Genomic DNA, 14,986 nt, shown 5'->3' with positions numbered 1-14,986 from the left:
TTGGCCATTCTAACACCTGGATATGTTTATTTGTGAACCATTCCATTGTAGATTTTGCTTTATGTTTTGGATCATTGTCTTGTTGGAAGACAAATCTCCGTCCCAGTCTCAGGTCTTTTGCAGACTCCATCAGGTTTTCTTCCAGAATGGTCCTGTATTTAGCTCCATCCATCTTCCCATCAATTTTAACCATCTTCCCTGTCCCTGCTGAAGAAAAGCAGGCCCAAACCATGATGCTGCCACCACCATATTTGACAGTGGGGATGGTGTGTTCAGGGTGATGAGCTGTGTTGCTTTTACGCCAAACATAACCTTTTTCATTGTTGCCAAAAAGTTCGATTTTGGATTCATCTGACTAGAGCACCTTCTTCCACATGTTTGGTGTGTCTCCCAGATGGCTTGTGGCAAACTTTAAATAACACTTTTTATGGATATCTTTAAGAAATGGCTTTCTTCTTGCCACTCTTCCATAAAGGCCAGATTTGTGTAGTATACGACTGATTGTTGTCCTATGGACAGAGTCTCCCGCCTCAGCTGTAGATCTCTGCAGTTCATCCAGAGTGATCATGGGCCTCTTGGCTGCATCTCTGATCAGTCTTCTCCTTGTATGAGCTGAAAGTTTAGAGGGACGGCCAGGTCTTCGTAGATTTGCAGTGGTCTGATACTCCTTCCATTTCAATATTATCGCTTGCACAGTGCTCCTTGGGATGTTTAAAGCTTGGGAAATCTTTTTTGTATCCAAATCCGGCTTTAAACTTCTCCACAGCAGTATCTTGGACCTGCCTGGTGTGTTCCTTGTTCTTCATGATGCTCTCTGCACTTTAAACGGACCTCTGAGACTATCACAGTGCAGGTGCATTTATACAGAGACTTGATTACACACAGGTGGATTCTATTTATCATCATTAGTCATTTAGGTCAACATTGGATCATTCAGAGATCCTCGCTGAACTTCTGGAGAGAGTTTGCTGCACTGAAAGTAAAGGGGTTGAATAATTTTGCACACCCAATTTTTCAGTTTTTTATTTGTAACAAAGTTGGAAATATCCAATAAATTTAGTTCCACTTCATGATTGTGTCCCACTTGTTGATTCTTCAAAAGAAATTACAGTGTAAGAACAATGTAGCGCTAATCATCAATAAAAAGTTCTCAGAAAGATTAAAAAGTAGAGTTCCAATATGATCAGATGAAAAAATGTAGCGAATCCGTGATACCACCACCAGACACCCAGTTCACACTGACCCTTACCACATAACGATGATCCCCGTGACAGACATCCCAAATGCCAAAAATAGACTCAGTAGGACTCGATATGTATCCTGGATAATATGCGTCCTTCTCTGGAAGTCTCAGGTCAGTAGTCACAGGTATGTAAGGAATGAAGCACAAAGCAGTATCATAGCGCAGACCATTTATTAACCAGATCAAAATAATGGATTAAAAACACTTACAAGGATCCAATCATAACGAGCATGTAAAGCAGTCCAAATTGTTTCCATGCATGTTCCGCCACGGCAATCCAGCAAAATGATGGCCGCCACGTCTCCTCACTGTGGGCGAGCGTGTCCACTGTGACCGCCCGACGTACGTTTCGTTACACTGAACGTCTTCAAGGGGCGCGGTCGGGCAGTTGTCACAGCTCTAAATACCAATGGGGAGAGAGCGGATATGAACGGTGACCCAGAAACCGGAAGTCGACCCGGAAACCAGAAGTCGACCCCGAAACCGGAAGTCGACCCCAAAACCGGAAGTCGACCCCGAAACCGGAAGTCACCTGCGTTCCACAACCAGGAAGTGAGCCGGATGTGCAACAAATAATATATATGAAGGGAATGAACCCATCTTTTATTCGCATTACATGCCAGATCTAAAATATTCACGCAGCCATATATATCACAATAGGCATAACGAACAAAATATAAGATTAACATTAATACTGTCAGTAGAACCGTCCACTAGTAGAGAGAGAAAACGACACCATCTAGTGGGCATATAACGGAACATGCTGCAAACATTACAATTAAAAGCCATACACACACATATTGAACAATACGAGAAATAAATTACAGTTTTATATCTTTTGAATGTTTGAAGCCTGAAATGTGGCAAAAGGTCAAAGTTCAAGGGGGCCGAATACTTTCGCAATGCACTGTATCTGTGCCATTCATTTATGACTGTATGTTACCAGGGGCTGCTCTAATCATTTGGGGACTAAAAGACCGGATGGGTGCACTATTACCCTTTATCCACTGCGCATGTGTGGGCCTGCACCACAATATGATACATGATCACTACAATGATAGAGGTGTGGTGAGGGGGACTATAAGAGGGACAGTGAGCTCCCATCAACAACAGGAGGAGGTTTCCACCCTTTGGGGAATCTTTGCACATTTTTAAGTCCTATTTAATTAAATGTGGTCATTCTGAACTGGAATGTTGTTGAAAACTAACCTGGGTCTCTGTTTTAGGGTGGATCCAGCTAGCCCATATGTTCTGAATGACCCCACCTTGAATGATGTGGCTAAGAAATATAACCGATCTCCAGCTCAAGTGGCCATGAGGCACCTTCTTCAGAGAGAAACTGTAGTCCTTGCTAAGAGCTTTAACCCAGACAGGATAAAAGAGAACTTTCAGGTACTGTGTAGGCTCCCTAAACTTCTCTGAGGACAGAAATAATCGTGGGGGTTTTGATTTGACTTTTTTTTGTTTGAAGTTGTACAATAGGGGACCCTCATCACAATTCTGACTTTACTGCCTAATGAATATTTTGACCTAGGCAAGCATGCAGGATGGGATTTCAGACAGTGTGCTTGTTCCAGGTTGGTGACTCACTAGGTAGACAATAGAGGAAAAGAGTGACAACCTTCTTTAGGCATCAACACCTCAGTAACCAACTGTAAGTAGTATGCTTTTAGTTTTATTAAGGAAAAAAGTTTGATCAAGAGTCTTCATTTTAATATTCTGATTGGCTACAATATTATTCAACCCTGCAACAGCTCTATATTGCTCCAAAAGCCTATCTGTTTCGTAAAAAAAAACTTCTTTCATATGTACTTTAAGTTTTATATAACATGGAAGTCACTAGAGCTGTTTGGTTTACACTGGCCTGAAGAGCTAACACCTAACACTGCAAGTGTTACAGTGAACCTCTGATATACCTCAATGTGTTCAACTAAAAGTACTGCCTAAAGTGGTGCCTCCAAGTAACTTCAATAATCATTTACTGTGTCTGTAGTCAGATGTCCCTGGAGCAGGCAGTGGACTTCTGCCTGACTCAAAGGTACGCTCCCACCCCCAAGCTAAGTTCTGCCTTTCCCTGTTCAAATGGAGAGGTATATTCAAATTCTGCCTAAATCTGTGAAACTAAACTTCACTGCGAACCCTGTTAAAGTTTATATAGGGGACAAATCTTGATCCTAAATTCTGGCCATTTTCAAGGCTAAAAGGCAAGTTATTGTAAAAAAAAAATAAAAAAAAAAGAAAGATGCATGGGAAGCTGGGTACTGCCATGAGGGACATTTAAACAAAGCAAAACCTTTTTCATAAATGGGCAACATGGGGAAAAAACTTTTCTTAAAATTACATACTTGGGAGATGCAAAGGAACAGTGGAGGTGTTGCAAAACAGTACAGTTTTCATGGACTGCATCAGCAAAAGCACATTCTGCAATCACATATTTCAAATGCGTATTTTTTTTTAGATTTAGTTTGGCTTAAATACAGCAGTAATGCCCCAATCTCCTTTATTTCAACTTGAAAATAAAGACCATTGCCTCATGGGATGTCTTGGTGCAAAACCCTGTAACAATAAGCCCCTGCATTGGGCTGATGTGCATTCTCGCAAATTTGCTAGCACCCAGTTTTCATAGGAGGCAGTGATAAGGCACAATTGCATCATCTTCCCCTCCCAGATGTGTGGGAAGCTAAGTGCATGTGGACAGGTACAGGCTGTAAAGAAGCTGCAGTACATCTGCCGCACTGAGATGTAAGAAAGGATGAAAACATTTAAAACCATTTGCCCACCCTCACCCCCCAATTTTCTAAGATATTCAGAATTTTTATAACTACATGACCTTTAATAAGGGTTTAGGTCTATATTAACATGTGTCAAAACCTACACGCCGTAAACGAATTCTTAAGCACTTTTTCTAGCAGCATTCCCTATCACAGATGTAGCCAGGTACTGCATGGCTGTGTTATCCTCGAACACTGCTCCTTAGTAGCCCATCAGTCATCCATTAAAATGACATAAAGGGACAGCTTTATATGCACTACCTTACAGAAGGGCCCCAGCAATAGCTGACTAATATTGACAATTAGGCTGGCCATACATTATTACATTTTCTTTCCTTCAACCACGGGTTGATGAAAAGAAATCTCTCCTGCTGTGCTATTGTATTCAGACAGCTGGAGGTTTCACCGCCATCAGAATCCAGTGATCACTGTTGCTGGTTATAGCCAGCGGCAGTGATTGTATGAAAAAACCTGACAGCCTGCCCATAGATGGATCAGCCAGTTCCTGCTGAAACGGCTAAATTTTGATCTGTCTATAGCCAGCCTTGGGCGCCAGGTACTTTTCACCCACCTCCTGGGTTACATCTCTCTTGGGGCTGTGTGCGTCCTGTGCACTCGATGACCTTTATTTTTTGGGATTAGCTAATGGTGATACATTTTTAACAATGTTTGCATTGGTTAGTTTTCAAGTTGGTTTAGCATTACTTCAGCATAATAATTGCCATAATATAGGCCAGTGTTCACTCTTTTTAGTTCAGCATCTTTAAACATGTACAGTTGTCTGCCTACAGGTTTATTCTTTGTGTTTGACTTGCATTTTTACAATGTATTTACTTTATCTCACACTCAGCAGTTTGTTGCCTATTTCCTGAATACTGATATGGTGTAGCAATATACTAACACTTAAGTTACATGGGTGTGAGCGGCCCTCAATCTTTAAAGAGGAACTCCAGTCATATTTGTAAAAATTAAAAATCAGCAGCTACAAAAACTGTAGCTGCTAACTTTTATTAAACAGATACTCACCTGCCCCAGGATCCAGTGCTATGCTCACCAAAGCTATTTTCCCCACTAGTCTTTGATCCCTGGCGCCAGCATCTAAACTGTGAGCAGCCGGCTGTGGCAACTTGCGGCTTGACAGCCAGCTGCTCACTGTGCATGCGTGAGCTGCTCTGAGCATTGTGAATGGTCCCACAATCTTCTGGGACCTGAGCGTGTCCCAAAAGGCTACGGGGAGTTGGCTAGGAGAACATCTGCTCGGATCGCCTAGTGGCAAGTGTATGTGAGAGCAGGTTCCTGTCAAGACCAGGTCCCCCCTCCCAAAAAAAAAGTGCACTTTTTGAAAAGGAGCTGAGGAGCAGGCCTTTAAAGCGGAACTTCCACTTTTGGGTGAAGCTCTGCTTTAAGCAGGTGTCAGTGGGGACTGAGCAGTTTAAGGAGTCCTGGCAGAATAGAGGACCCATTAAAACCAAGAAGCTCCTCCGGGAGTAGCGCTGCACAGATAATAATTGTTGTCAACATGTCTGCTGTGACCTCACACATTTATGCTTATCCAAAAGCCCTGTTTTTAGCCCTTCTAATCCAGCTAACTTTTGTTTAAAGGCAATGTAGTGTATTATGGCTACTATTTTGGATTAACACATTTTTTTACTTAGTTACGGTTTTGAACATGTAGGGTTCACCACTATCTCATGGTTACTGCAAACCCGAGCCTCATCCCTATCCAGGAGGAGGTAGAGTTAGGCCCTAAAATGGGCAGAAGTTGAGGCCTTTTGCTTTCAAAGAAATGAATGAGGATTATTTAAGGTAGCATAAAAGATGACCTCCACCCATGCCACAGCCAAAATATATACTTTAGGCAAAACAACGCAGGACCTAGTCCTACAATAGATGGACTCTAATGGCAATAGCATGAGACCAACTCAATACGTTTTATAAAAATATCACAATAATTTTATTCATACATTTATGGTTAAAAATATAGGATGTTTGCAAAACTCCTCCTTCTTCCCTTCCGACTCCTTCCGGACTTATTGGGTTCATTAGGGCAGTGGTCCTCAACTCCGGTCCTCAGGGCCCACTAACAGGCCAGATTTTATGTATTACCTTGGGGAGATGCAGACTAGAATACTGCAATCACTGAGCAGCAAATTATATCACCTGAGATGCATTTCAGTTATCTTGCAAACCTGGCCTGTTAGTGGGGCCTGAGGACCAGGGTTGAAGACTACTGCATTAGGGGATCTCCATCTTCCCCAAATGGAAGTGCGAACTCTGCAGTGGTGGGCGTCCTGACATCATATCCCGGAAATTTGCCAGCTTGACGTGCAATACCGTGGGGACATACAAGGACTCCCCTTAGAATCATTCCGTTCTTCTGTGGAGGTGGACGGACATCTTGCTCGTAGGGATTGTTGGGAGGTAAGGTACTTTTGGCTATATGGGACTCGGTGTATAAACAGAAGGGCTGTAATACACGGATTACCCATATAGCTCATGTGTTGAATCGTTTGATCTCTTTTAGTTAGGGGTTCCTTTTAGGGATTGGCCATGTGACGTCACTGGGATAGGTAGATGGATGTCTCCATTATCCCAGCACCGTTCAGGTACATATATTAGAGGTGCAGGGACCTTTATAGATATACAAACTTTAAGGTGGTGGTTACTATTTTACCATCTCTTTATGTTGCAGAGTATTGGATTCACACTTGCATGCCTGGTGGCTCATGTTCTGTGGCCACTGTACACAAGATTGCCGACCTTGTTCTATATCTACATCCCAAGGAGGGTGATATATCTAATGTGAAGGTATATATACTGTATATATCATACCAATAAATTATGAGAGCTGAATGATGCTTAGACCTTTTTAGGTGTTTTGTAGCGGTATTTTACAAATACACCTTTTTCTCTTTTCTCTTCACATTATCCCTAGAGATGTCATATTTTCCTTTTTGGCATGGCCACCTCTATAGGTGAGATATTTTGTCGTTCCCTTTATCCGCCAAAAAGACATGCGTATGTTGACCTACAGTGGGTCCAACTGATCTAGTTGTAAGTTTCCTTTGGGGGATGTCAACCAATTGAAACATCTTATATTGAATAAGTACTTAAATCTAAATGATTTAAAGGAACTGTACTAATGCATATATGTAACTTATGTTCATTGTGTTTAGCAGAATATGATTTCCTCCAATATTGCTCGTGAGGAAACTACGCTAAAAGTGAAACTCGTTGACCAACGGAGGTGACCCATTGTTACAGACACCCAGGATGTACTAAGCAAGGGAGGTGCTGTGTACGGGTCATAATCTGTATTCACACACTGTCTGTAGGATTTTAATGTTTTTCTCTTTGTATCTTTGGATGTTTTGCAAATACCCAAATTTTTAACCATATATGTATGAATAAAATTATTGTGATACTTTTATAAAACATATTGAGTCGGCTCATGCTATTGCCTCTAAAATCCATCTATTGTAGGACTAGGTCCTGCGTTGTTTTTCCTATAGACTATTTATTGATTTTCCTGCCAGTATACCATCTTACTTGTCATTTTGCTTTGCAGGTATTTGACTTTGAGTTAAGTGATGAAGACATGAAAATGCTGAACGAGCTTGACAGAAACATGCGCTACGTCAGAGGGTGAGTATATAATAAGTTAGTACCATACATGTCCCAGTATAGATGGCCTTGTAGATAATAGGAGCCTCAGTACAAAGGTCTCATAACAGCTTCTAGTAAGCTAATTGTAAATCTGTGTTCTGCTGAGGTTAGCTTTAACCACTTGCCAACTGCAGTATGTATACGATATTAAGCTATCCACCATAACCCAGGTATTTTATTTTTCAGCTGGCGGCTAGCTCTCATGAAAGCAGTACGAGTGGCTCATGAGCCGCTGAAACGCTTTCAGAAGCAGCGGGAGGAGACGCCTCCCCCCTTCCTGTCGTTCAACGATGTTTATCAGGCTTACTGGTTTTTACAGGCACGCCTGAGAAATGATCCGACAGTGCGGCCGGCTGGTCACAGATGTGATAAAAGACTTGATTGCCCCTATGGCCTTGGAGGACCGGAGCGCCACCATAACATTACTTCCAGGCAAGGGTAGAAGTAAACAACCTTTTTATTTTTTTTTTTTAATCTAATTTTTTTTTTTCATCCTTTGCTTTAAAGGTAAAGGAGAAATGTGGGGCATGCCAAGAATGTACACTGAGCTGTGTGTGCATTGCTGAGTGTACATACAGAAGAAATATTACTGGTAGGCAGAAGATGAGCTTTATTGCAGAAAAGACATATAAAGCTTCTTCTGCAATAAAAGCATTTTGTTTAACCACTTCAGCCCCATAAGATTTATCCCCCTTCAAGCTATTTTTTGTGATATAGCATTGCATTACTTTAACTGACAATTACACGGTCATGCAACACTGTACCTAAATAAAATGTATGTTCTTTTTCCCACAAATAAAGTTTTCTTTTGGTGGCATTTGATCACCTCTGCTTTTTTATACTTTTTGTGCAATAAACAAAAACGACGAGAATTTTGAATAAAAAAAAAAACATATTTTTTACTTTCTGCTCTAAACCATATCCAATAAAAAAAATGTAAAACAATCGAATTTCTTCACCAGTTTAGGCCAATATGTATTCTGCTACATATTTTTGTACATTACTTTTGGAAAAAAAATCCCAATAAGCGTATATCGATTGGTTTGGGCAAAAGTTATAGCATCTACAAACTATGGAATAAATTTATGGAATTTTTATTTTTTTACTAGCAATGATGGCGATCAGCGACTTAAAGCGGGACTTCGATATTGTGGCAGACAAATTTGACACTAACTGACACTTTGACACTTTTTTGGGAACCAGCGACGCCAGTATAGTGATCAGTGCTAAAAATATGCACTGTTACTTTACTCATGACACTGGCTGGGAACGGGATTAACATCAGAGGCAATCAAGGGGTTAACTGTGGGCCTAAGCTCAGACCTCTGCAGTGTATAAATGTGCTTTAAATGTACAAAAATGCTTTACATGCAAAACTATTACAATATTAGGAATACAATACAAGACTGACAGATATACCTAAAACAAGCAAGATGCTACATACTACAAAAAAGATGCGACCTACCTTTCTACTGTCAACAGTAGAAATACTCTTAAAAGTTACTTAACTCAGGTTAGACTGGGTTCACTATCTCCATTGGCAATGAGGACCCCAGGCTTGTATAAGCAGTTGCTGGAGATCCTGCGAAAGCGTCTTCAGGTATAGCTTCTTCTGGCTGGATACAAACCTTTCTTGGTATTAAGGCATTATGGAGTCCTTATTGCCAACGAAGTTCATGAACGCACTCTAACCTGAGTTAAGTAACTTTTAAGTGTATTTCTACTGTTTACAGACCATAGTCTGCTTATTTGCTAGAAAGTAGGTAGCATCTTGCTTGTTATAGGTATATCTGTCAGTTTTGTATGGTATTCCTAATATTGTAATAGTTTTCTATGTTAAGCATTTTTGTGTGGTAAAAGCACATGTATACACTGCAGAGGTCTGAGCTTCCTTGCTTATACCGCAAAGTAACCTTACTAGATAGACCGAAGCAAAACAATTGGGGGCTCATCCGGGATATTGTGCTGAAGTTTAACCAAAGCAAAACACTGTCCCCTTCTGTTCTTGTCTTGGGAAAATTCTCAGAGCCAAAACAAGCTGCAGTTACAATGGATCAGTCTCTTTCCAAGCTGTTGTTGGATTCAACTTTGTAACTAGATTTAGGTAGCACCTGTACCATATGTACTTTGTCCCATAAGAGGCAGTACATTGTAAAACATTGTAATGATAGTTCTTCTTTTATAATGTTAAAGGGTCCCTATACTGAGGGGGTTATATAGGCAGCTTGGTACGTGTCAGATATATGCCTAAACCCAATCTTCATTTTAAAAATTTGCAACAAATAGCTTTTTATCTAATCCTAATTTGCACATTCAGGAGCTCAGAGACTACGCATAACCTTATCATGAAGGGGCCAACTGATGGGGCAGGAACTGTGAGACCCTGAAAGTTATATGCGCTCTGATTTTCACTCTGACACTATAAGAAAAGCTACATGAGGGGAAGGGAAATGCCTGCACAATTATAACAATGTACATTTCTTATTCTTGCGTAAATCCAATAAAATGGTTGTATCTAAGCTGTTAAATTCCTTTATAGATGGTTTGACCACCCAAAATGTCCTTTCCAGGATGAGTATTGAGAAGAATAAGGCCATATTTTAGAATTGCATGACCTCGCTTACTCCTGGTGATCCTTGAAGATATATTCCGCCCATTGCGCTGCTGATGTGTTTCATTGTATTTTTTTTCTGAAAATCTTTATTTTCTGTATTGGTAAAGGGACATGGAAATGAGGCTGATGTCCCTCACTGCACTGCATCTGTAACAAAACTGTGATTTAATCCTTTAAGAATCTTCGAAGTTTATATATTTTTATATATGCCTGCAAAAGGGAAAAAATAAAACCATAAAAATATTTTTTAAAAAGCGTGTATTTTATTTCATGTTTACTTTTTTTTTTAGAAACCTGTTTGCTAGCTATTTCTACAGTAAGATTTTTCTAGGGTAATCCATTGCTGCTAAATATAAGCCAAAACTACAAGCACCTCAAACAATCTTCTAAATTAACTTTGTGCATCTAGTGATCCCCTGGATTATGGGTGCATGCAATACAAGGGGCCATGAATGTTGTGGTTACAGGCAAACACTGTTTTTTTATAAAGTGGTAAATAACAGAGAAAGTTGAAGTGTGCTTATTTTTAAAGTGAACCTTTCAGTAACTTTATGTCTACATGAATAATGTCATTACATGTTACAATATATAGGGGCTGAGTAATTTTCATCAACTACACCTTTATCATTAAAAGCCATTATAGTTCTCTGCTGAAACATTAATTAGATTCTATGTAAACCTTAAAAATAAACTGTTACTTTCTTTTTTTTTTTTTTTTTTTGGTCTGTCAAATACACTTTTGACAGTAGTTTGTTATATCTATTCAATAAGTACAAAAAAAAAAAAAAAACCTGTTGATCCTGTCAGAAGTCCAGTGAGCCCCTACATTCCTGAACTAATCTGACAATCTGTGTTAATTGTGATGTCAAATTTCGATTTGGTTTTAGTCTTTTGACTAAAATGGCATTTTAGTTTTAGTCGTATTTTAGTCATCTGAATTGTTTACTTTTAGTTGACTAAAATCTCCAGTATTTTTCAGTCACCTAAAATCTAATGGGTTTAGTTAAATTGTAATACATTATTTAAGAATTTCTCTAGAATCGCCAAACATTATATACTCCTGGAGTAAAAATCGAATAACATGTTGTTATTTATGGTATTAAGGTCTGAAATTTTTTTTTTTTTTTTTACATACTCTCACAAGTGCAGTACAGCATTATCATACAGTATAACTGGTGTAGCAGTGATCAGGGACACTGACAAGTGACAGTATGTGAAAAAAATAAATAAAAAAAAATGACCAGAGCAATGCAGTGTTACCATAGTACTACTGTACTACTCTGAGAAAGTGATCAGAATTTTTTTTTACACTTTATGATTGCTTATACCAATGAATTTCATTGGTTTAAGATCGGCCAAAGCTAATCACATAGTACAGTTTGGCTGTGATGGGCCCTGTCTGTACCATACTGTGATCAAGCACAGCTAGCAACACAATTGTTTACAATGGATGGCAAGAAAGGAAGCCATCCTTTGTTAACAATTGTCATGTGATCTGCCTTGATTGGTCACAGCAATCACATGCTACTGGCAGCAGGCCGGTACAGTGATCAGTCATCGGCTGTGTCCACAGGACACAGCCGGTAAAAGATCCTGCGGCTGCATGAGAGGCGCATTCATATGATGTCCTCCTAGGACTACAGTGCTCCTGCCTGGTTATAATTTTGCTATCAGCCGAGCAGGAAGGTGATAAACCAGGGCTTGAAAAATTTGCTTCGCTCCCTACTGGACCTTATTAGACAAGCAGTGCAACATACGCTTGGGGTCATACATTCAGTGTTAAGGTAACTCGCGATGACCACAAATTTGTCCTCTCAGACCCGGAACAGCTCCCTGATCTTTTCCTCTTCCTTGAGCAAGATTCGATAGACATTCTGAACTGGTTGTTGGACCCCCCCCCCGAGACAGACACTGGTTATAGAGATGGGCTCCTCTACCACAGCGGCGTAGACATCCAAGATCCAGATCTGTGTCTATGAATCATGGCATGAGATGCCCTACCTCGCCAGGAGATTAAATAGACCCTGTATTGGAGGGCCGCTGAAGACCTTACTTGCCTTAACCGATAGACTAGATATGGTTATCTTTATTTCATCAACTCCCATCAAATCTACTCTAGTCCTGTCCTTTCATCTATGATGCCTTTCTCCCCGTGGCAATGTACATGACTTCAGGGAATGGGTATGTTGGAGCTTGGGGCTTCTGGCTAGACATGCTCTTACCCTGCTCTTCGCCGGTGAGTTGTATCTGGCTGGAGTTTGGGACGGACCTTGACACCCGTTGCTCTACATTAGTTATTACAAGATGTAGTTGTATACCATGTTCCCTACTCTCAGGAGTGGTCACCTATGTTTTTTTTTAATTATTTACATGCGCCCCCCCCAACTCCCACAGTCCTAGGTATGCTTTTGCCGACCCTGTGGGCAATGGCCATGCCAATGGTTTGTATGGAAGCCTGATGAGAGTTGGGGACTGCATTCTGCTTAAGATGCATCATTGGACCATTTAGAGTGCTGTTGTTTTTCTGTTAATTATCAATGTACAAGTGTTACTTTATTCCGGCTTATTTTATTTTCTAGAGGGTGTGTTTATTACTCTTCTTATATGCCTGTCATACTGCCGGGATCACATCTCGGATTTCTCCTGTTAGACCTTTCTCCCACATTAGGTTTGGCATGGTTTGTGCCTGAACGTGATAAGCACGTAGATTTGTTGGACACTCCCTTCTGTGTCCTTTTCTTTCCATTTCTACCTTCCTTGCTCTCTTGCTTCTTTTCCCTCCCTGCTCCTTAATCTTTTCCTTGATCCTTCTTCTCTTCCTTTCCTTTGCTTCCCCTTCCCTCCTCTGCGCACTCCATTATGGCCTATATGGTCAGTTCTCACCCCAAGCTAAAATTGTGGTGTTATAATACCAATGGTCTTAATGTAGCCTCTAAAAGGGCAAAAATCCTCTACCAGATGCACAAGAGCCAAGTAAATGTGCTCCTCCTCCAAGAAACTCACTTTTGTTCTAACTCTGCTCCTTCCCGCTCTAACAGATATTTCAACAGGTGGATCCACAGCACCAATCCGCTGCAGAAATCCAACGGAGTCTCCATTGCTTTCCACAAAACCCTTCCTATCGAAATGATAGACCATGTCTCGGACCCACAGGGAAGGTATGTGTTTGTGAAGTTCTCTCTCTGGGGCACTAAGCTCACGGTTGCTAATATTTATCTACCAAATGTCAACCAGGTCTCGACGGCCCTGCAGTACCTAGAGCTCCTGTCAGGTTTTGCGGAGCAAGCTCATCCTGGGAGGGGATTTTAATATTCCGTTAGATCCTCTGTTAGATTCCTCATCTTCCCGTTCCTCAATACCTTTCACTAAGCTGAGGGCCCTGAAGCGTGCCCTATGCAGTGTACACCTTGTTGACGTGTGGATGATGCTCCACTCTAAGTCCCGGAACTATACTCATTTCTCTCATGTCCATCAGTCCTATAGCCGCATTGATTACCTTTTGGTAGATCATAGCTGTCTAGATTGGTCTCCTGAGTGCGTCATAGACTCTATGGTCTGGTCAGACCACTCTCCTGTATTCCTCACTTTCTCACTTTCCTCCACTCCGGTCAAGGAGTGGACTTGGCGCCTGACTGACTCCCTGCTTTTAAATTTGGAGTGTATCTCTTGGATCACAAAAACCATTTCTAACTTTTTTGCGGATCATGCGACGGACATGACCTCGCTCTTCATTCAATGGGAGGCACTTTAAGCTGTCTTACGAGGCGTCTTTATTCAAATGGGGACCTATTTGAAGACAGAACCTTCGGCTGCCCTAAGTGTCTGCAATTCACAAACTTGAATCCTTAGAAACAGATCACAAATGGGCTCCCACTGTGGACATGTTAACTGCTCTATGGTTGGCCCAGTCGCAACTCAGGGAGTTATATGAAGCGTCAGCGCGCACCTACGCTGACAAGTTAGCTCTCCATCAGTATAAATCGCAGGATAAATGTGGTAAGCCTCTGGCCCACTCCCTCCACCCTAAGCCTCCTTTTTACTCCACCCTAAGCCTCCTTTTACCTTTATTACCCACATTCGGGGTGAATCTGGTGAATCAGTTACCGCTCCCTCACAAATTGCCCAGACCTTTAAGGATTTTTACCAATCTTTGTACAATATACTCCAGAACCTAATCTAGATTCCTTCGCCTTCCCCGGAGGAGACTAAGGCATACTATATTGCTAGGACCGCTCTGCCAAGATTAAATGTAGATACTATAGATGAACTTGAGCAGCCTTTCTCACAAGACAAAGTGGTGAAGGCTATCGCTGGTACTCCTACTGGCAAGAGCCCGGGCCCTGATGGCTTCACCACCAAATTCTATAAAGTGTTTGCTTCCCTCTTTGTCCCTTGACAAATTTATTTACCTCCTTATCAGCAGGCTCTATCTCCCCCCCACAGACGCTTGAAGCTCTTATCTCCCATATCCCAAAACCAGATAAAGACCCATCCCTCTGTGCGAATTACAGACCCATCTCATTAATTGGGGTGGATCTGAAAATATATGCCAAAGTGTTGGCGAATAGGCTGCAACCCTTGTTACCTTACCTGATTTACATGGATCAGGTTGGCTTTGTAAGTGGACATGAAGCAAGAGACAACACTATCAAAGCTCTCCTTCTCACTGATTACGCGCATGCTCAAGATCTT

The 14,986-nt window shown here is 41.1% G+C and overlaps 1 protein-coding gene across 1 annotated transcript in view; it reads left to right on the top strand.

The window, feature by feature from the left end:
- The window catches only part of LOC309552734 (aldo-keto reductase family 1 member C1-like), a gene marked incomplete at its 3' end in the record, with an annotated part of 95,233 nt that extends 80,543 nt beyond the window's left edge, over positions 1-14,690 (top strand). Inside the window, exons 7-10 of the mRNA XM_082253655.1 lie at positions 2,470-2,635; positions 7,583-7,659; positions 7,867-8,023; positions 14,475-14,690. Of these exons, the coding sequence (XP_082109781.1) occupies positions 2,470-2,635; positions 7,583-7,659; positions 7,867-8,023; positions 14,475-14,690 (616 nt within the window). The remainder of the gene's footprint in view (positions 1-2,469; positions 2,636-7,582; positions 7,660-7,866; positions 8,024-14,474) is intronic.
- Between the last annotated feature and the right edge of the window lie 296 nt (positions 14,691-14,986).

Source organism: Pelophylax lessonae (assembly GCF_965119305.1).
Source record: "Pelophylax lessonae genome assembly, chromosome: 4".
Taxonomy (NCBI): Eukaryota; Metazoa; Chordata; class Amphibia; order Anura; family Ranidae; genus Pelophylax; species Pelophylax lessonae.
This window is presented reverse-complemented; position numbering and strand designations above follow the sequence as displayed.